Below are 22294 nucleotides of genomic sequence, written 5' to 3'. Positions count from 1 at the left end.
TTGTATAAAATAAAGTGAGAAATCATGCTACCATTTTCTTGTTTTTCTGAAACTAATTAGTTTGAACTGAAATGAAACTGAATCAGCTAATATGCTTTAGTGGCTGTGTTCTGTATGCTAGTAGGTGTAATACTCCATAATGCTCTCTATAGCATCCCTGAAGCAGAATTCCTAATACCTTTCCAGCGTCTAGATCAGGTTAGTTAGTCTGATAGTCACATCTCTTATAACTTTGCAACTTTTGTCATGACTTCATATTTGGCATGTTTGTTCTGTTTGGTGACATGATGTCTGTTGGAATGAGCACTGTGTGGAATTGTAATGAACTTTCTGAGTGAATAGTGCCTCTGCTCTCTACTAGGTCCCTTCAGAAATTTTAAATTACCTAATACCCTGAAATAATCCTTTCAACTACTAAATCCTTTGTTGAATTGAGAGTGTCTTGACTAAGAGGTTCAAAATTTGATGTGGCTGGGGAGAGATCACTGAAAGACAGCTGTGATGTGTATTTGCTTTTATTTTGTAAATCAAACTTAAAATAACATCCTGATTTAACTAGTAAGATAGTACACACACATGTACATAAATACATTTAAAAATAAGTAGATGGGATGTTCTGGGTTGCAGTTTTACACTAGTTCAGAAAAAAAAATACTTAATGTGCATTAAAAAATCCCTTTATACTGATTTATATAATATTCTGAGTGAAAAACAGGTTTCCTGCAAGATCAAATAGTTCCTTCTAAGGCACACTGCAGCTGGGCAATGGCAGAAAAAGTCAGAAGACCACTGTTGTAGCTCTTTAGCTTTATCTAGGTTGCCCTAAAAATACTTGGAATGGAATAAATAAACTCGGTACTGGCTACAGTTGTGTTTTGTCATATGTTTGGTTTTGCCTGCTGTGCAAATTCTGAATCTTCATTGCTGTAAGATATAGACTAGTTTCAATATGTCAGGGGAAAGAACTGTAGAAATGCTAAATACTGTTTATAAATGTGCTACAGTTGGAACAGGAAATGTGCTACATTTTGAACAAAGCCAAAGTTTATCCCTTAAATCCACATTTCAATACTCTATTTAATGCAGCAGTTTGTCTTTGTATGTCATTCAGTGGCGCTTATCAAAGTTGTCCCAGGGCGTGAGCCTGATATTTTGAGTCAAAAAAGCTCCCTGTTGTTAATATATTTTTGTTAATGAGAAATTGGTGAATGTAGAACCTTACTTGTAGTTTGATGTTGTTGCTAGATAAGCAGGCTGTTAGTGTCCACTAGAAAGGGAGCTCTTGAGTTCTGGAAGTGGAGTTTGTACATCTTTTGGTAACTTATTTTCTCCTGTTATGTAAGAAATATACATATAATTGGTGTTAAATCTCATGGCTCACTTCTGAGGAGATGTGTGGAGTAGATCATTCCACAACCAGCATGCAAGCTAATGCAGACTTTGTGTCTTAATTATTAATGAGGTTTTTTGGTTTTGTTTGGGTTTTTTTTTGCTATTGGGTTTTTCTGTGGTTTTTTCTTTTTGGTTGGTTTGTTGATTTTTTTTAGGGTATTTTTGGTTTTTCTTTTTTTTTGGTGTAAGCAGTTTAATTCAGCAGCATCATAAGAATAAAAATCAGGTTTCAGCACAGAGCTGTTTTACTAAAATTAAATTACTTAGTATATGACAATTTTGAGTCTGATAAAATGTATAAAAAGGTTATTGATGGGTAAGTGGGCACCCTGTTAATGAGTATTTCTGTGACAGATGCGCTCCCTATCAGAGTTCTCACAATTTGGCTGGTTTTTGCACTCTTTTATTCAATAGCGTACAAATTAAGGCAAATTGCAGACTTCTGCTAAAAAATAAATAGCATTATTTTGCTAAGAGAGCGCTTAACTTGTATCTTGTAAAATAAACTCTATTTGGAAATAATTTTCAAAGGCTGCTAAATCTGGTGTGCAGATTTGTTGCTTATTTGGAAATCTTGGAATAAACTGAAGCTGCATTTCTTACATTGTGAGATCTTTGGTTTCTACTCTCAAAGGTGTACATTGGAAACTTGGAAGCAATTTTTCTTTGTAACACTGGCAAACAGTTGTAGTCTGTCTTCATTATCAGTTTTTTACAGTTTTGAGTTAACCTAAAGCTAATTAGAATGAGGTTATTAATGTGTGATTTTTCTGCTTCAAGTTTATTTACTTTGTGAGTACTCATTGAAGTATCTTTGCTGATTCTGAAGGTGATTTACAAGTAATAAACCATATTAAAAATACTTTTTTAAAAGGTTGTTATTAGTTTGAGAGTTGATAGTAAGAGATGAAGAAAAATACAGTCTTTGGACTAAGTCAGCTTTTGAGACCTTGGAATTTATATTGACTTCTGCTGAACTAGAGATGCTTAAAGGCTGTTTCAGTGTTCCAGTCAGAACCCTCTTCTTGCAGAATTTTAAATTTGGGCAGTGGCTTGTCAGAAGTGACAGTGGCACTTTCGGTTTCCAATAATGCCAGAAGAGAAATAGCTCCTATTACCTGCACGAGTGGGTGCTAATATTTACAGGTAGTCTGTTGTTAGAGAAGGACCTGTTAATAAAGGGAAAAAAACCTAAAAATCTATTAAGTAAGGATAATGCACATATGTAGGGTTTTTTACTATGTGGGGGTTTTTATTACATATTTTCAAATCATTGTCCCTTTAAAATTTCAGGTATTTCAGGAGAACTGAGACTTATGTCTCTTGTTTTTGGAGTATAAAAGAATTTCAGTTTTCTTTATAGTTCAAATATTTGCACAGAATATTTTAGTGAATATGGAATTTGTAAGTGGTTAAATTGATCTCTGCTTAATCCTGCTGATTTTGACTCTTCCTGGCTTGTATCAATAGCCGTTCAGCCCCTATCTTTTATTTAAGTGAAATTCAGGATTCTATATTGTCCATTCTCCAATAAATTAATGATCTCATGGATTTGCTTTTTTTCACTAAAGATTATGGCCTTTCTCCTAGGACAAGAAGGATAAAGTGTCAAGGTTTGACACTATACGTCATTCCATAGCTGGAATTATAAGGTCTCCAAAATCCATGTTGGGTTCATCATCGGTAAGTAGTACCAATACTGTAGCGCTGTGATATAGTCTGTTGTTTTTTCAGCTTAAATAAGATTTCTTTTTCCTTGAAACATCATACATTTTCATCTGAATGGACAAAAATTACATTAAAACACTGTTTTGACTGATCAACATACAGGATAATATCATGGTATAATGGCATGTCAGAACAACTTGCCACACTTCAGGAGAATCACAGTTGTGATTGTTTGTATGTTCTTTGCAGCTCCCAGAGTGGTGCTATATCGTTCAGAGTATTCTTCCCAATGAGGCTGATTTTCTTGAAGTGCACTGTATGATAATAATCTGTATTAGGTTAGATGGCCATACACGTTTTACCAATTTTGACCATTGTTGCAGTAATTGTATTACCCATATTTTTTTATAAAAAGCTCCGATGTTTAAGCATATTGTTACTATTGCTACTACTGCTGGTGCTATATAAGTTACTTGAAGTAATCTTGCTTAAAACCCCACTAAAAATGGTTGTTGAGTATCTCTGAGATACAGTTTGCTTTTGTTAAAATTCTGTAATTGCTGGACAAACGTCCTTGTTTGTTTTACTTTTGTATTTCCTTCTGTTTGTTTCATATGGAAGCTTGCAAGATTAGTTAGAATCCTTGAGACTCTGCTTGTGGATCCATCAGATCATACTTGAAAACTTGAAAACCTTCTGCCTTTTTCTTGAACATGTGATCACCATAACCCTCCCAACTTAAAAAAAAAACCACAACTCAAAAACCAAACAAAAGGGAAAAAAAACCCTGGAAGAAAGTTGAGTGAAGTTTTAAAAATTGTTTAAAATTGCCTTTTAATTGTGATCTTGTCACCTAAAATACAAGCTCAAAGTAGCATTCTTGAGAAAACTTCAGAAGCAATGGGTTTTCTACTTTGTGCTGCAGGATTGCATCCAAGGACCCATTAAAGGGCACAGCAAACCATATTTAAGCTAGATAGTATTCAGAAGGGGTGGAAGAGATAACAATTACATATGTGTGAATATACATGTTGTGTACAGAGGACAACTGTACATAGTGATGAAGGAATGGAAAAATAAATATAATCATGAGATAAAATTAGGGTAGAAAGGCTTTTCCTCTGAAAAACATGGAAGTTGCATGGCACTTGAAAAGTAATAGGAAAAACCTTGCTAAAATATTAAAATATCCTTGATGTTAAACCAAATCTCCACATTATTATGATCTTCATTTTATTAAAGTTCTAGTTGTGGTAAAAACACAGCATTTAATATTAAAAACTGATTAAAATGTGTATTTCTGTGAACTCTGTTCTTTATGTAGGTGAGACAGTGTTCATCTCTGTTTCTATGTATTACAAAACTTATGACTTCAAAATAAACCAAAAAGCTTTCACAAACCACAGAAAAAACTTACCTGAAACTGCTTCAGAGAAAAATTGGAAGAGAAAAAAAATCTTGAGATAAAAAAACCTTGAAAAAAAAATCTTGAACTAAAATGCTTAGATTAAATCAGGGAAAGTCAATGTCAAAATGTCAATTGGCTTAAAGTGTCATTTTAAGTAGTCTATATGCCACACTCTGATTTCATTCCATGGAAGCTGATGTAAATCTGGCTGTAGATACGTGATAGATAGGATTGGTGAAACCTTGGAAAATATTTGGAAGAAGTAAGATTGGTGTTGGTTCATTTGAGTCAGAAAGTAAAATCTAGTAACAAGTGCAGTCTTAATTACCTGTTTCTTAAATGACACTTAAATTACTTCAGTTACAATATATAAATTTCAGCTAATTTTTACTTTTGCTTTGTATTTTGATTTAGTGTTTTTTTGTGTGTTAGAAAAGCTCACCATATGTATACAGCTCAAATTTGCTTCACGAATTAGTACTTAGCTAATAAATGTGGTCAGCTATTTCCTGCTGACAACTACATAAGCATGATTAATTACTAAATATATAAACTAGTACTTAAAACTTATTATCCATCAACAAAATATTCAAAATTATTATTGAATGTGTATTATAAAGTAATATTAACATCCATTAAAAAAAATTATTTTTTGAATAGACCAGTACAAAAAGGATGTCAAAGCAGATTTGGAAAAGGACTGGTACTGATCCTCTCATGTAGTCTAGTCTAAACTGATCTTACCTACCTGTTTTCAAATTACTGGTTTGAAGCATTTAAAGTTTTTAAAGTATTTCTAAGTATTTAATTTTTAAATATATTAAAACTTTAGAAATGGAACAATATAATGATTTGAATGTGGTGCTGTATTATAAACACTGTTCAGTATTTTTAATTGGTGAAATAAATTGAATTTTGTTTGTATAAATTTGAGAGGACTAATTTTTTGTATGTCATCTGGAAAATGTCATAGGGAAACCGTGCCATTCTAAAAGCAGGCAGGAGTTTTTGTGGGTTGACATTGAAATTCTATATGTGCTCTCAGAATGAGAAGATAATACAGTAAAAAAAGTGTTGTTTGAAGAGAAAGAAACAGGGTGAAGGATTCAGATAGTTTTTGGACAAAATACAAGCCAATTTTCTGTAACAGCAAGGGATGTAAGTTTAATGAAATTAGAAGAAGAAACACAACACAGTGGAGGTAACTTTCATGTACCGGTAATGAAATGCTGTGAATAATCTGAATGAAGAGTCTGAACAAATTGCATCATGAATGCCAGCTTCTGCCCTTCTGCATTTTTTTTTTGAAATGAGACATTTGAGCTTGACACAAACATCTGCTTTTGTTTATAGGATTTTTTTTTACTGTTTATAGGATAATAGGTGGAATTACTGCTTGTTTCAGATGGTGTACTATTAGCATGTGGGAATGAGCCAGGTACCCAGAGACGAAATATTCCATAGGGTATTGTCTCAAATTATCAACTTAAATTTATTGCTTTACATTCTTATTTGTGTCAGTGCTACTCTTTTACACTGTGAGAGAAAAAATAGCTTGAGAAAATGTTTTGTTTGCTCAAACATGGGAAATAAAGGATTACTGAACATTTACATTCAGAATATATACAAAAATACAATATTGACCATGCTATTAGTGCAATAAAATATCATCCCCATTATTATTTTTATTTAATTCTTAGTGCAAGTGCAGGAATAATATACAGGTTTTTTGAGTTAGAAATAACACACTGCTATTTGCTCAGTTTTTTTCTTGAAATAAGGGAAGCAGCTGAGGACTGCTTCATTTTACTGTTGGAGAAGAGCATATGTTTTAATGTGTTGTTAAGCAGGGAGAGAAGGGGCCAGAGAAAGGGGCTCAATGTAAGGAAAGAGGACAGCATGATGAAATACATGAGGCCATCTCCTTGTAGAAGAAAAAGTGTGTTTAAATATATAAGAACACACACCTCCCCAGCCCCACCCAATAATCCATGAGTGAAATATGGCAATAAATGGAGATCTTAAAGGGCAATGGAAATCTTGAAGTTAGGCAAAAAAAAAAAGCTGGGGAGAGAGAGAGTTGAAATTTGCAGTATGAGTTCCTTTCTTTTTGCACAGTTTGGTTAATTATTGTTACCTCCCAGCAAAATTAACAACAAAAATCCTAGAAGCAGTATTTCTTCCTTTAGGCTATTGAATCATTGAGTGCTTCTGTAAGTGTACATACAAATGAGCAAGAGATCCATCTCCCAAATGAGATTGTAAAACATTATGGTCTAGAATATAAACTTGTCATCTTAACTTGCTGGCTGATATTTAAGTAGAGTGTAAAGAAAAGAGGTGGGAATTTCATTTTGTGCAGGTAGGGGTTTTTTTCCTCCTCTGTTTTCCTCAAAGACTAATCTGTCATCTAATTCTAACCATAAAATGCAGTAGAAATATTAGTACTAATAGTGGTAAACTGAATTGAAATCAATATTGAAGTAGATATATATCCTGCACTGGTACTCTTTTTTCTGGGCTTTCAGCCATAGTTTTATTCTATAGCCAGTTAGGGTCAATATTATATCACAGAGAAAATATGTTGGAATCAGAAGACTTGTTCATAAAAATAATGTGATTTTAATAACACTCAAGACAAAAATAATTGCCGCTTACTTAATCAGAAAAACCACCTTGATATGATAAAAAGTAAAGGTAAGGTAAATTGAAGGACAATCAACAAAGAAAACTTCATGGAATTTCCACTCTTTCTTTCTGAAGTAATAAATAATATTTCAATCAAATTTCAAAGAGAGGGAAAATTTATGAGAGAGTTATAGACAACACCATTGTTATCTATGTCTAAAATGCTCTGTTTTCCTTCCATAAACTCTTTCTCTGTCATAAAGGCTCTTAAGATGCTTTGTTTTGGGATTTGATCCTGATTGTCTGAATGGTGCCTCAGCCTGCACCCAGTTTGTGCATAAGCAGATGTTACAACCTGGTGGCTTCATTTTTAAGATATAAAATAAATTGCATGTCAGGTTGTTTTTTTAAAACTTTCCTTCATGAAGGCCATGAAGTAGATTTGTAACCCTGTACTGCCCTTTTATCTTTAGGAGCATTCCCTCTCAAGTAGGAATCTGCTCCTGTTAAAGGGTTTACTGCTCTGAACATAACAGAGATCTAGGTTTTCTTTCAAGTCAAGCTCAGAATTTTTGAATAAATAAATAAATAAATAAATAAATAATTTACTTGAAATAAATGTTTAAGTAAATAACATTGTCTAGCATTTTGACAGCTTTTCTCTTTCTTTTAGAAATTTGTGAAAGCAAATGTCATAATGTCATTTAACAGCGGTGAACAGTTTTCCCCTGGGATGTTTTTTAACTGCTGATGAAATTGAAAGATATGACTGTCTTCTTGGCCAATCAATATCTCTGCTTTTTAGCAACTCATTGTGCTGATAAACGCATAACCTTGGAGTACAGCTCTTGCCTCTAAAAACTCTGTGCAATTTGCCTTCAAGCTGTAGTTATTTCTTACATAGTGCTTCGTATCTCTGACTCTGTAACAGAGCACACTCTTTCTATAGCACTTGTTTCAAATCTCAGCTCTGAAATTCTCCTTGGTGAGAATTTCATCCATGATGATTCTCTCTCTGTCTATTGATACCTGAGACCACAAGGGTCTGTCAGGTTCTTAAATATGTTCTCCAGTTTTCTGTCAAGATCCTTACTAAGGATCCTGACAAAGGACTAAATTGGTCCTTTGAAGTATAACTTAGGCAACTGGAAGCCAACAGAAATGTTTTTAACAGCTAAAAATGTATGCAAGTACTAAAGAATTGAAGATATTTGGAAACAAGAACTCCTGCGTAGATTCCCATTCTTGGGTCTGCTCATTTCCACTCTCAGAGTCTGAGATCATTCCTAGTGTTTTTTGGACTAGGCGAGGCATTGTATTCTAAGTATCTTCTGAGAAGAACCTTAAATGTACAGATGGCCTCCAGCCTGAGGTGTTAGCAGGGCAGAGCAATAGCAGAGCTTAATTCAGAATGGTATTGCTTTGCTTGCATCTGTTTGATTGTGCTTCACTGAGACAGAGATCTCTGTGCTGTTACCCAGGTGCACTTCAGGAGTCTGGGAAACATCCACATACCTGTTCTACTCACAGTGTGTGCTGTGTTACATTGTTCAGAGCTTTACCACTCTGGCTGTGAGAATTTCTATGAGCTTTTGAATTACATACAGCTTAAATGAGGGCTTGCCTTCCTACCCAAAGGTAGGAGCAAATAAGTCTGAAGTGGTCAGTGACAAAATATAAAGTTTTATTCAGTATTTTGTTAAACAGTGTAGGCATGTTAAAATTAATGTGTGAAATAATGCATTAAAACTCATTAGCTTCCTCTTATGTCTAGTAGCTTCCATTTGCAGACAATTCCATGTAGTGAAAACAATTCCTTACAATCTTTGTGTCTTATGATAGAGCTCATAAGGACACTACACCCAAGTGTGTACTCTGCACTACAGGGTACGTGTTAGGAAAAAAGGCTCATAATTGTTAATTGATTTGGGATGCAATTGATGAATTCTGTGAAAACAGTTTATCCAATTCAAGTGCTTTGTATGAGTCAATGTGTTATGGTTTTGTGTCTGAGAAGTTTCTGTCTGCATAGAGAAATGATTAATTTTAAGTTGTTAATAGCATGTCAGAATGTGTGAGAAAGAGTTGGTCAGTATGGCTTACAAAAAATAGCAAGCCAGATAAAAAATATTGCATGGTTTATAGATGATTCCTTAAACTTCTGCTTTTGATATATTGATTTTTCAGGTAAAAAGAAAAGAAAGTGACCGACATGTTTTTGTGCAAGTGTAAGAGCTGTAAGAGCCTTGATCTTGTTGGTTAATAGAAATACATAATTTAGATACATAAAACAGAAATTATTGTTGTTTGTGATACTTTTCATGTACAAGTAAATTCTAAAAGTGTACTATTATAGTAACATTTTTCTTCAATATTTTTCCCAAGTTCTTTGATGTAATCTCAACCACTGAGAAACCATTGGCTGAGCAAGACTGGTATCATGGTGCAATTCCAAGAATAGAAGCCCAGGAGCTGTTAAAACAGCAAGGAGACTTCTTGGTGCGAGAGAGCCACGGGAAACCTGGTGAATATGTCCTTTCTGTGTTTTCAGATGGACAACGGAGACACTTTATCATACAATATGCTGATGTACGTCTCTGATATAGTACTGACTATTCAATTTAGGATCTACATAGTTTGCTATAGCAAATGGATTTAGCCTCTATGTGCAAATATGAAAGCTGTTAGAAATATTTCCATCAGTGCTGTAATCAGGGGTAAAGGTCATTCTGGAAAACAAAGGAAAATTATGAAGTATCAGGTTATTCAGTATCTTTTGTCTTATTCTGAAAAGCCAAGATATTTCTGCAAATGTTTTGAAATATGGAAATTGTTACTCTTTATTTATGCATTACATTTGGTTATTGATTGCTTGGTTAACCATTTTCATAGTTGGTGCAAATTAAGCTACTTCTAGTTCAGACTGTAAAGATCCCACTCTTCCTGAAAAATTGAAACAGCCATGCAGAAGAAAATAATCTGTGTTGTTTTTTATAAACATGGGAATTGAAGTCCCTGTTGCACTTGCGATGCCTATTTTTTTTTAGTCCTTTGGTTATTGTTTTGTTCAGTATAACACAAACAATTTTGGTTGTTGCACAGTATGTATGCTTCTAAGGACCAGAATTGACCCCCTTGTTGCTCTGAGGAAAAATCGATGACTTAATGAAGAATATATTAATTATTATCTACCTTTATATGGTGTGGGTTTTTTATTCTTAATGCATTGCTTGTTTTTTTTAATGTGTGTAAGTTTCTTTTTACCTTGCAGAATTTTAAACTTATTCAAAATGTGACAGCTCCCATAACATTGCTAGAAATTTTTCTTGAAGTATGAAATTGCAGCAAATCATTCTCAGTTTTGATTCAGTAGTGCTGTCTTTTCAGTCTCTTGTAATAAAGTTTCGCATGTGCAGAAAAATTCTCAAATTTAATTGCATAATTACCAAAATAATGGAATTACACAGAGGGAATTTCATTGTCTGAATCCCCAGATGATGCAGCATGCCTAGGGTAACTCAGTATTGTGTACCTGGTTTATTTTCTTTTGAGGAGCAGTAATATTTTTCCGAGATTCACAGAGGTTGCAATGCTTCTCTAGGATTAATGATTATAGACACTTGTCATGCTGGAGAGTGTTCATTAATTCTCACCTAGAATTTTCCTTGTAGAAGTGAACACACAATCAGTGTTTATTTTATTTTGATTGTATGACCTTAAAGTATTTTGATATGTCAGGCTGCTAAATGAGGAAATAAAAGCAGTAAAATTACCTATACCTAGAGTCATACAAGGTGCTTGGTGCACCCTGATCTGACCCAGCAGAAATAAAAGCACATTATATACATGGTCTAACTGAAATAATTTTGTGCAAATCACTGTATGTGCAAGTATGTCTTGAAAAAGATAGGTTGGACTTTCAAGTCCAAGTTTCAGCTGTTACTTCAGGGCCTACCTGTAAGCTGACTTCTTCTTTTGTGTGTCTGTGTAGGAGGGTTTCCACCAAAGCAGAACAAAACAAAAGAAGCTATCTTTCTCTCCATAGCTTAGTACCTAGCAGTTAAATTTGAAATGTAAGACTGATACTGTTGCATGGCCTGGACAGTCCCAGCATTGTCAGGTCGAGATATTTACCTGCTTATACATTTATTAATGTACAAGCATTATGTTCAGCTGCTCTTGGGATTAATTTGTAGTAGATTTTCTTGTCAATTATGGAAGCTAACACTTTCTTTTTTCCTTAAAGATGCTCAGTCCACTGTATGCATTCCTATTTAGTGAATTTTCTGAGAATGAGGAAAAAGCTTATCAGCTTTAGAGAGCTAATTAGCTTTATTAAGCTCTAGAAAATAGGTGTTGGGAGGGTTAGGATCATGTAGTAGAGGGATTTATTAATGGACATTTTTGTAGGCAAGTTTAAGGAGAATTTAGTACAAAGGATTTGTTTGTTTTTTTACATTGGTATGAACAATGTGGAATTGGGTTTCTGACTGGTCAAACCACACTCTTGGATCATTGACAGGTTTCCATATTTTTTCTGACTCAAGTACTGAAGATTAGAGCAGGACATCTGTTTTAACAGCAATCCTTCGGTTGTTTAAGTGTTCTCTCTCTGGTTTTACCATTATTTTAAAAGCTAACCTTGATACAATTATGTGTGTGATAAATTAATTCATCATTCAGCTTTAAGCATCAAAATTCATTGCTGTCATTCAAGGCTACCATTGTTTTCACTTCTGCTTATTTGAGGCTGTGCCATTTAAAAATTTTTGTTTGTTAGTGATCTTAGTAAGGGTCACAATTGGGTGTAAATACACAGAATGAAAGGACAGTGGCTACTCTAAAGGTTTTACATAAATGGCAGCAGACGGGCAGTGTCTGGATCTGGAATGAGGAAATAATAGGCAATAGTGGTGGTTGTGCTGAGGAGACTCTTAGGACAGCAGATTTTTTGGATCATCAGCACAGAAGCATGAAGGAGCTTATTTTAAAGGGATGGGAACTAGTGTTAGTGGTCAGTCGAAGCTGAGTCACTGTTTAACAAACAACAAAACATTCAGACTATGGAAACATTTTTATGATAGAGATCTGTGAATGTTAAAAACAGCTGACAAGACCCTGCTGTCTTTACCAACAGCAATGACACATTTCAGGAAGTTAATACTTTAACCCTTAAGGAACAAATGAACTTAGAAGGCACTGTGTAAGGAATTCAGCCCTGCGAGCTAGAAAGAAAGCATGCCAGTGGCAGAGGTGTTCATTGCCCATTTCTGCAAATGAACTTGAACCACCACCTGTGCTCTGAGTTTTGAAAATTGCAGTACTTGTTCATTGCTGCATTGTCAGGCCGGCTTGTGGCAGCTACTGCCTTCTGGGGAAAGCTCTCTGTCTGTAGATGCTGAGACTTAGGAAAGCAGGAGACTTCATCGTATTTCACAATCAGCTGCAGGGTCCTGCCCAACTTCTCTTTGAAGCCTGTGTATCACCTGCCTTTGTCTCTAGCTCGTTTAGACATTCCTAATAAATACTCTTTTTACAGATCAATCATGCATTCTATACTCTATGCCAGGGATTTACTAATTTTAGGAGACAATAAATGAAGGAAGATGAGATTAGGATAGTATTGTGTATCTCCTGTTTGTTTTATTGCTTGTTGTATTTTACCATATAGATTTTTTAGTTTGCTTGCTGTAATTTTTAGAAATAAATAAGAAGTTGGTGTTGTTTTTTCTGGTTTACAATATTTTTATTTCACTCTGTAATCATTTTGATTTTAACTGACCTATCTATTTAAATTAAGAGTTTGAATAGTTATTTTATCATATTGCCTTAAATGACGGATGCAGTAATTTTGCATTTATTAATTTATCATTTTCATAACTATCATTCCTGTTAAGTTAGTATAAATGGTACTCAATAGGTCAGAAAAGGAATCTAAAATAACTCTGTAAAAAGTGTACGTTTTTTTCTGTGCTGTTACTAATGAAGAAGGTTTTGTCAAGCACTTTCGCAGTTTCTTGTTCAAACTATTGCTTATAGAAAAATAAGTTTTTCTTCTTGCCTCCATACAGAATCAATATCGTTTTGAGGGAACTGGGTTTCCAACTATTCCTCAGCTTATAGAACATCATTACACAACAAAGCAAGTTATTACAAAGAAGTCGGGTGTGGTTCTGCTTAATCCTGTTGTTAAGGTAATGCATATATTCTAGAATCTTTATTTAACAGACAGTAACTTTGGGGGTTTCTGTTACTATTTAAATAAGCTTCTGTGGAGCTTCTCAGAAGATATTTCATTTTTATCAATTTTGTGACTGTTCCTGATCTCTATTAAACTTCTCACCTCTGTGCAATACATTCACTTAAAACAACTCTGATTCTTACCATGAATTTTTGCTATTTCTGAAGAATGGCATTCAACTCCTTATCAAGTATCCTCATACTTTTATGTTTGGTTACACATTTGGATTTCCCTACTAAGTAATTCAAAGTAGTAGTTCATTGCCTTTCCTTTTATAAAGTAAAAATTTTATTTTATACAATGGAGAAGGTCTCATGAAATTTTAGAAGACTTATGACAACTGCTTTTTGTTCCTATTTTATATCACAAAAATAACTTAGACACAAGAGAAGGTACTGATATTTCAGCATAAATGAAAATATGAAACAAAAATTTACTTTTTAATCAGGAAGCTATTGCAGAAAGTCTTTCAGGAGGGAAATAAAAAGGACTAAATATTAAATTGTATCAGTGTTTTAAGAGTCTCCTTGACTTCTTCCAGCAGTTTTACAGTTAATATCTATCTAGCTTGTATTTCATTCATGAGCCAACTCCACTAGTATCTTTGCATCTCAACTATGGGTAAGCGTTTTGTTCTTAATATATTTATTTTTTCAAGACTGGTTTCAAGCCTGTGTTCATCAAAATTTTAGGAAGTATGACAATTTATATTTCACCATTAGTTACCTACTCCAGGGTCCTAGTTCTTTCCTGCTAATAATCCTAAGAAAGTCAAGCATGTTCTTTTTCTCAAAATTGCACTTAATCTGCACTTAACTGTTCTATATAATTTTAAAATTTTAAGAATGGGACATTGGAAATACACATTTTAGGTTAATATCTTGCTGATTACCAAACTGATGCTTCATTGGACATAAGTTATTGCTTACATTCCTTGTAGATCACATGAGAAAGCATAGGACATTAAATTTAATGTGTAATTCTTTCTGATACAAATGGTTTAAGCTACGAATAAGGGGTAGTCAAGCTAAAAATGAAATTTTTTTAAGACTGTTTGCAAATTTCTCTCTCTCTTTAATACCGTGTTTGTTTTAAATGTGTAATGCTTTTTCTGTTTTCTGACTGTACATAATGTGAGAGCAACCCTGTTTTAACAAATGTAGAACAATAGTATAGAATAGTATCACATAATCTTAGTTATTGTCCGATAAACTGGAACACCTTATCTGTAAAACAGCATTCATTTTTCATTCTCTGTTGCTTACTTTGAAGATAGGGGGTTTCTTACTCCTTCCTTTTTTGTTTCGTTTTGTATTTTCTCTTCATAGAGTTAAGTTTTAATTTAACCATAGGCTTGTGGAACTATAGCCAAATAATTTTTCTAGTCCCTATCTTATAGAAGAAACATATTACCAAAAGGCATTCCTGGTCATTTCACCATTACTGCTCCAGTGGCAGCAGCAAATTCCCCCCCAGGCAGGCAGCCCCTCTGACCCTTCTCCAGAGCTGAGAGAGCAAGATGGAGCTCGCAGCTGCCCCAGCCCTCCTTATTTCTAGCTCAATTCTTAGGATATCTCTGCCCTTCCAAGAGAAACCCTCAGATAAGAGAGCAGCCAACCACACCTTTCCTTGGACAACTTCTTTTTCTTTTAAGTACCTGGTCGTTATGTCTCTTAGCAACAAAATGGGAAATAATTCTCTAAGAGAAAGATAATGAAAGGAAAACCACTAACTTCCAACAGGCCTTTTGTTTTTCCTCTATTCAGGGGGAAAAGGACGTGGGTCCACTCCTCCCTGGGTTTGTTGACTTGAGTTAGTATCAGCTAAAAATTGATACTAATTTTATTTATTTAGTATTAACTAAAAATTAGTGGAAATAATAGTATTTCCTCTAGGATTGTGCTAGTTGGTAGTTGATCTGGGTGCACAACTACTTCAGGTACTTAGGTTTCACAAAAATTACGCAAGCAATTGGCATCTATCCATAAAATCCACAGGCTGCATCTGTTTTTTCATATGATTGACCTTGTCCTGGTGTGCATCAGTCTTAGTATTCAAGAGTACTTCCTTTGGGGTTAGTAAACCTTTCTACTTCCATTCTGATATGTTATGTGAAGTAATGGAAAGGGTGACTTAGTACTAAGAAAAGTATTGAGTGACAGGAAAGTGATTGTATAGATTTTTTAAAATATACATGTTACAATTGCCTATAGGCTTTCGTGAATTTATGAAATAGGATGTCAGTTTCTATAGCTACTAATATTTGGTGTAAAGTAAAACCAATGTATGGTACACTTAGTGCTTCCTGACCAGCAGTTTGAGCCAAACAAGGCAGTGTTGAAAAGAGTGTTAGCTACACGATTTGAATTTTATAAGAGCAACTGTTGTCAAAAATATTTAAATTGTTTTGGTTTGAGCTATAATTTTATGTTGGTTTTACTTCTCCCATATGATAAAAACTATTTGCTGTATTCTGAAAGATGTACTTCAGAGTGAAGCAAAAGATTGTTGTGACCTATCGTTTTTAATTTTCATGGAACTCTGGCTTTCATATGGGAAAGTGGAGACATTTCAGGTCGTTTTCAGAAGTAGCATATGCACTCTGACACCTAGTGTTGGGGGTAATTTATGCATCATGTGCTGTTACCAAGATGTCTTTAATCATTTCCTTAAAGTTCATTTCGCATCTGCAAAGACTGTTTTTGCTTTGTTCACATTATAGCTGCAGAGCAGTCATTGTCATGTCATGTAATCTTTAATCTTCTTATGCAAATTGCTGTCCCTGTAATAACCTATTTAGAAATTGAAAGTTAAATATGACAAACTTCACGGCAAAAAAAAAAAGTTATTCTTTTTAGTTTGCTTTTGCTTTCCTTCCTTCCCACAGTCATTCATCCTCCTTTACTATATTAGTAAAATTAGTGTTCACCTTCTGTGATGTTGCCCTTGAAAGGAACAGGCTTAATTGTGTCACAAAAGGCCTGTCCCACATCCCATTTCATGTAGACTGAGTTGCCTGCTTGGAATTGTAATGAATCTGTAATAATAGAATTTAAATTAGAAAAACTGATGGCATTAAAAAGATATTTGCTAGTAACTTCTTTAATGGAGGAGTGTCTCATATTTATTTATAATCTTATTGAAAAAAATGTACATTATGTTCTTCAGGTGGTTATTGATGGATTGACTGGTACACAAAGCCGCTGAGTAACTCAAAGCACACCCAAGGACTTTATTACGTAAAAATGCTGTTTTAACCATACTGGAGGTATTTTAACCTTCTAAGATCTTTGACCTCCTGTTTTGGAGGTTGATCGATTTCTTGAAATATAATTTCTTTTTGTATTTTTACAGATTACACCTGTATTAAGGTGTGAATGTGCTTCAGTTTGAATACTAGAAAAGACAATGATCAAAAAAATAAGGGATACCATTTTTATTTAAGTGTGCCTGTAATGAGGTTTTCATTTGGATCGTAAATACACCTTTGAAACAAATCTGCCCAGGATGCACAGCTGCTCATGGGAGGAAGTTCACTTTTCAGAACCAGGAAAGATTTAGCCTGAAATGATGCTTTTCTCCCAAATACATGTTTCAGATTCTGAGCACCAATTGATTTGCTCTGGAGATCTGCTACTATTTCACTAGTGCTGAAATACTCATGGTAAATGAATGCTCTGTAGTTAATTCAAATTCTGAGCTAATGGAAAAAATTAACTGCTGCTTTGTCAAATGAGTTAAGCCATGTGTTTGTTACTAGTAACTTTAATTTTAAAATTCTGGATCTATTTTTATGTGACAAAGAAGCCTGTGATATGGTCTGATATGTTTTGTGTACATAGGAAAATGATGGATCATAAATGGTGAGGTGAAAGAAAAATGCTGAAAGAAAAAACCTAGGCATTTCTTATTAGTGTTTCTAGTGCTGATAAAGCAAGTGATGTGAGAATTCTCTGCAGATCTGATGCTGTCTTGCCAGGTATGGATGTATTGATGAGTTAGACTTGGAAGGAAATTCTGAAGAGCTGTAAATTTAAGTTAGATTTTCATCATGAAAATCCATTAGTAAACATCTGAAATGATGCTAATTTTTTGTTGATGGCTTTTCTGGGGGGTTTGTTTTATTTTAGCAAAGCGAGCTGAGGTTCGCTGTTGCGGACAACGCATGTGCTTAGAGTACAGGTAGTGTGTGCCCCTCAGGCCAGCCAAGCATAGGAGGAGGAATTGAAGGAGGCTGCTGAACAGTCTCAGTTTCAGGGAAACACTCTTATGCCTGCTGGGAGATACTGAATAGAAACAAGGAGACTTACAAAGGCCAAGTTTATCACAAAGTAATGCTGTCACACAATTATAGATGCTCATTTCATGGCTGGAGACAATTAAGGTGCTGCAGAGGGAAGCAGTGGCAGTAATGGTGCTCCCTGTGGGGAAGATCATGAGTCTGTTTGACCTGAGGACAACTCTTGAGGAGCAGGAATCCAAAAGGCAGAAGCAGCCTGTAGCAGGGAGTGATGCAGTTATTGCAGCTCTACCTTGGCTAGATTTGTCACTCCAAAGAGGATTCCTGTGACACCCTGGCTTACCTGTATGATACCCACCAATTTGGCCAGGCATTCTGTAGGAATGCCAAAAGCACCTGGTGGTAGTGATCTTTGGGTGTTGGTTTTTGGCCTAAAGCTGTAATTTTCATGGGTGTGGTTGAAGTCTAATACATGCATTTTTAAATGTCAAAATATATCTTCAGTTTTCTTTAAGGAAATTGGTCACCATTGAAAGTGAGTGTTTATAATATGCAAAAGACATACTTACAGGAAATGAATGTATTTATTGTATGTTCATGAAATTAATCAATAGCCTGCAGCTATTGACATTTGAGAGCAGAGTTTCATATCCTAATATTAGAGGTACATTTCAGTTACATTCTCATTCCTTCAGAATTTGGAGAAGTGTCACAGGATTTGCTTTTAACATTTTTTAGCTGAGATTATTGCAATATTTCTGTCAGATAACAAAAGGAATGCATCATCCTTAATGGTGGCCTGTACTTGTCAAGGCATGTCATCCTGTAGAGAAAAGGGAAAAAAGAGAGTAATTTACTCTTTGTGCTAACAAAGAACTGAACCAAATTTATGTATAGTTTCAGGTATATTGACTAGTTTCAAAATTGAAAGGATTTATTTTCTCAAAAAATCTCATTAAAATGCTTTATAATAATGGAGGCAGATAAGGCTACCTGAAAAAAGAGTAATAAGGATTGTTTTATATTCAGTGATCAAAGTTTTTTTATAGTTTTTTTTAGAGGCCACGGCAATAAACATCTGCTCTGTTGAATGTTTCTGGTTCAGTCTTGTTTTTCTGGTATTTCTTTCCATGATCAGGTTTAGATTAAAGTTGAAGGATAACCCTCCTAAAGGGTGTAAGCATTATTCTCAAACCTTGAAAAAAAAGTATTTAATCAAGTATATGAATTTCATTTAAACAAACACAATGTAATTTCTGACCAATTTCATAAAGAAAAACCTCTGTCCTTGAAATTTTAAATGAAACCTCGGCAACATGCGCATTCCTACTTTCTGTACAGCTTTCATATAAAAAAATTACAGAATGCCATATTGCTGTGTGGAGTGCAAATTGAATAAAATGAGTTATCTCAAACACAACTGAAACAGTAGGAAGCAGAAAAAATAAGTATAAAGCAAGAGATGGAAGCAAGCCATTCATTCTTTAAAAAAGTGTACGGTTAGGAAAGGGTAAAATTATTAAATGAAAGATTTAAGATGAATTTTTTATGATAACTGATAGCTAAGAGAATAAACTACTTCAATTAAAGCATCCTTCATCAAAGATTATTTAGATTTACTAGATTTTGCTGCTGATCATTTGGTTATACATGTGAAAATCAAAGGATTGACTGTGTTCTGTAATATTCTGGGTGTAAATTGTGCCTTATGGAGCACTTTTAAAAACTGGGCCTGTTATCAGAAGCTTTATAACCACATGTTAATATAGTACAATAAAAAATTATATTGGAATTGTGTGTGATTGCAGCAGCTTTTCTGCAGAACTAACATACTTGGGGGTTTTTTATGGATCCTGACTTCTTCCCTATATTTGGAATTCAGACGTTCCTTAATAATTATTTTCTATTAGACTGTGAGTTGTAAACTTCTTGTAGTCCTCTAATTGTATTCTTATTCCTGTTTTCACTAGTGCAGTCAGGATGACTTGAATGCAAATAATGCTTTGAGTTTTCAGTATTTTCATAGCATGTGGCTGACAAGCACATAACACAGTCTTAAACATAGACTCTCATGGGTCAGAAAACAGTGTAGATTAAGAATAAGAATGAGTGTCTGTGCTCTTAAATTCCTTTGTAGAGTTACATTTGTGAAGTAGCTTGTGGTTGCTTAAGTATTTTGGCCTCCGCCAATTTAAGTGGAACAAAATGTTAAAAAAGGAGCGAAATGACATTTCAGCTGTGGAGGAATAAAGGATGCACACAAAAGGAGCTACAGGGCAAGAAGGGTATGTTTTTCTTAAATCAGGTTAGTGCATCTGACGTATGTAATAGTGTCTGAATTCTCAAGAAGATGTGTTTATTTAAATGTTGATTAAGGAGGAATTCAGAGGTGAGAATAGGTAAGGCTTCAGGATTCCTTATTTGCAAGGTAAATACTGTACTTAGCCTACTATTGAGGGTAGTGCATGGATTTCATGCTCAATTCATAATGAAGTAAATGCTATTACCAATTCTATCCTTTCTGTTGCTTGGATTTCTTCCTAATAGAGTTGCCAATGATTTGCATAGTGTATTACTAAAATCAGGATCACCCCCAGAGGGTGGTGATCAGTTGTGCAAGTCTAATTAGAGGCCAGTAACTACTGCTCTACCCCTAGAGTCAGTAGTGTGTCCAATCCTTCCTTCATCCACTTCTTAATTAACAAGTTGGGTGATGGGGCACAAGCAGTTTTACTGATGAGACCAGTCTTGGAGGAGGGGCTGATACACCCGAGGGTCAAGCTGCTATTCAGAGGGACCTGGAAAGGCTGGAGAAATGGGTTTGACAGGAGCCTCATGCAGATCAACAAGGGGGAAAACAAAAGTTCTGCAACTGGGGGAGCACAATTTCAGGCGCCACGACCTGCCTTCACTCCAAACATCTTCCCCCTTCCTTCTTTTTGAGCAGCTCTATATGCTAAGAGTGATGCTGTATGGTATGGGATATCCCTTTGGTCTGTTTCGCGTCAATTGTCTTAACTTTGTCTCCTCACAGCTACTTGTACAGCTTCTAGAATAGATGGTAAATTCTTCAAAAGATTCATGTTTACCGTTTACATTTCATGTTTAATTTTAGAGAAGGATGTGCACACATGCATGCTATAAAGATTGCTTTATGTGTAATCATCTTTGTCAAGAGAATACTTTAACCAAAAATATGTTAAACCAAAATATAACCCCATACTAGCTGCTGCGAACAAAATTACCCCAGCCAGAGCCAACACAGTAACAAAGATTACTGTGTAATCAATCTGTCTCTAGAATCTGTAGATTCAACAGACCACGCAGGAAAATTTTGTCTCTAATACAGGAGAAAAAAAGATTGCTGAAGACAGCATTTAGAAGATTACTAAAGTAATAATAGAATCTACTAATATCTAGCAGACCCATTTGGTGTATTTGCTGCTTCCCTTTGTGTGTCCTTCATTGATCAGCTTTTTTTTTCTGCTGCTAAGAGATTTATCATTGCTTTTGCTATCTGAATAATGATTTGGTGGTATTTGAGAAAATACCAAAATCTTGTTAAAGAACTGTATGCATCTGATGTAAAAAACCCAGTGCAGCATGTTCTTTCTAAACTCTTGGCATCTATGTAGTGTTGTATGACTTCTGATTCAAAGCCAACATCTTGCTTGGAATGCAGGCCAAGCTCACTGGTACACTGAAATCTCGTAAGTTAGGGCTACAATTTCCTTTCTATGCGGCTTTGCCTTTTTCCTGTGCTCTCACAGTCACAATTTAGCTAATACAGCAGATTATTTGAAATTTGGACAGGTTATTTCTGTTCCAGCTCAGTGGTTTTAACATGCTATCTGAAGATTATGAAAGACAATGCAAAATTATCAGGTGTGGCTAGAAAAACATCGGATGAAAAATCTTGGGGTTTTGCTTTGAAGAAGGTAGTAATTTAGTGGAAAGTCTAATGTGGAACTGTAGCACTCTGAAAGGTATTGCATGCTGACCACTGAAACTTAGACAGTATTTTTGAGGGATGAATTAAGCCTTTCTCTTCCTGGGGTAAAGAAATCCAACTGGAAACAACTGGATATGGAACTAAGTATGTGGCTAAGTGTCTTATATAGTTCAAGGAGACTGTCTTGGACATTGTTACAAACACCCGTCGTTCCCCCAAGCCCATTTGGCATAACCTTTTCATGTGTGGGTGGAAGTGAAAATGTGTTTGCACATATGTGAAAATATTTTACCCTATTTTAATAATTTGAGTATTTGGGGAGGGTGCTGTGCATGCATAATGTGACTCTGCTTTTCCATTCCTCTCTGTTTAAATTACATGGAATGTTTAAATGAAAAATCATGTCACCCCATGGTTTTGTTTGCCTTTGAGTGTTTTGTTGTTCATACCTGATCCAGAGCTGACAATTTTTCTGTTGGAATATATTTGGTTAACAGATGATTCAGAGTACCTTGTTTTGGTAGGTGAGTATTCAGTCGAGAGGAATAGTGTGTGTTTTAATGTGCTTGAAATATAAAGGTTTTGACATAAACTTGACTTTCCTTTTCTTGTGCTTAAGTATTTCACATTCTACATCTTTTTCTTTTCTCAGTTGTTTTTTTAAGCTTCTTTATTTTTCTTTATTTCTTGTTTTTTTCCTGAAATATTCTTAGCATCATTGTAGCCCTTTCATGAAAAAGAAAACATAAGTTTAGGGTACTGCAA

At 34.8% G+C, this 22294-nt stretch overlaps 1 protein-coding gene across 3 annotated transcripts in view; it reads left to right on the top strand.

Moving 5' to 3' along the window:
* Window positions 1–22294, top strand: part of FER (FER tyrosine kinase) — a 156563-nt gene that overhangs the window by 73116 nt on the left and 61153 nt on the right. For 2 of the 3 annotated variants that reach the window (XM_030968860.1, XM_030968859.1), the window contains 3 exons: window positions 2983–3075; window positions 9482–9685; window positions 13168–13290. In XM_030968860.1, coding sequence (XP_030824720.1) covers window positions 2983–3075; window positions 9482–9685; window positions 13168–13290 — 420 coding nt within the window. The remainder of the gene's footprint in view (window positions 1–2982; window positions 3076–9481; window positions 9686–13167; window positions 13291–22294) is intronic. The other variant, XR_004061501.1, reaches the window with a different exon arrangement.

The sequence above is a fragment of the Camarhynchus parvulus genome, chromosome Z, assembly GCF_901933205.1.
Source record: "Camarhynchus parvulus chromosome Z, STF_HiC, whole genome shotgun sequence".
Taxonomy (NCBI): domain Eukaryota; kingdom Metazoa; phylum Chordata; class Aves; order Passeriformes; family Thraupidae; genus Camarhynchus; species Camarhynchus parvulus.
Note: the sequence above shows the minus strand (reverse complement) of the source record. Positions and strands in the feature narration are given on the sequence as shown.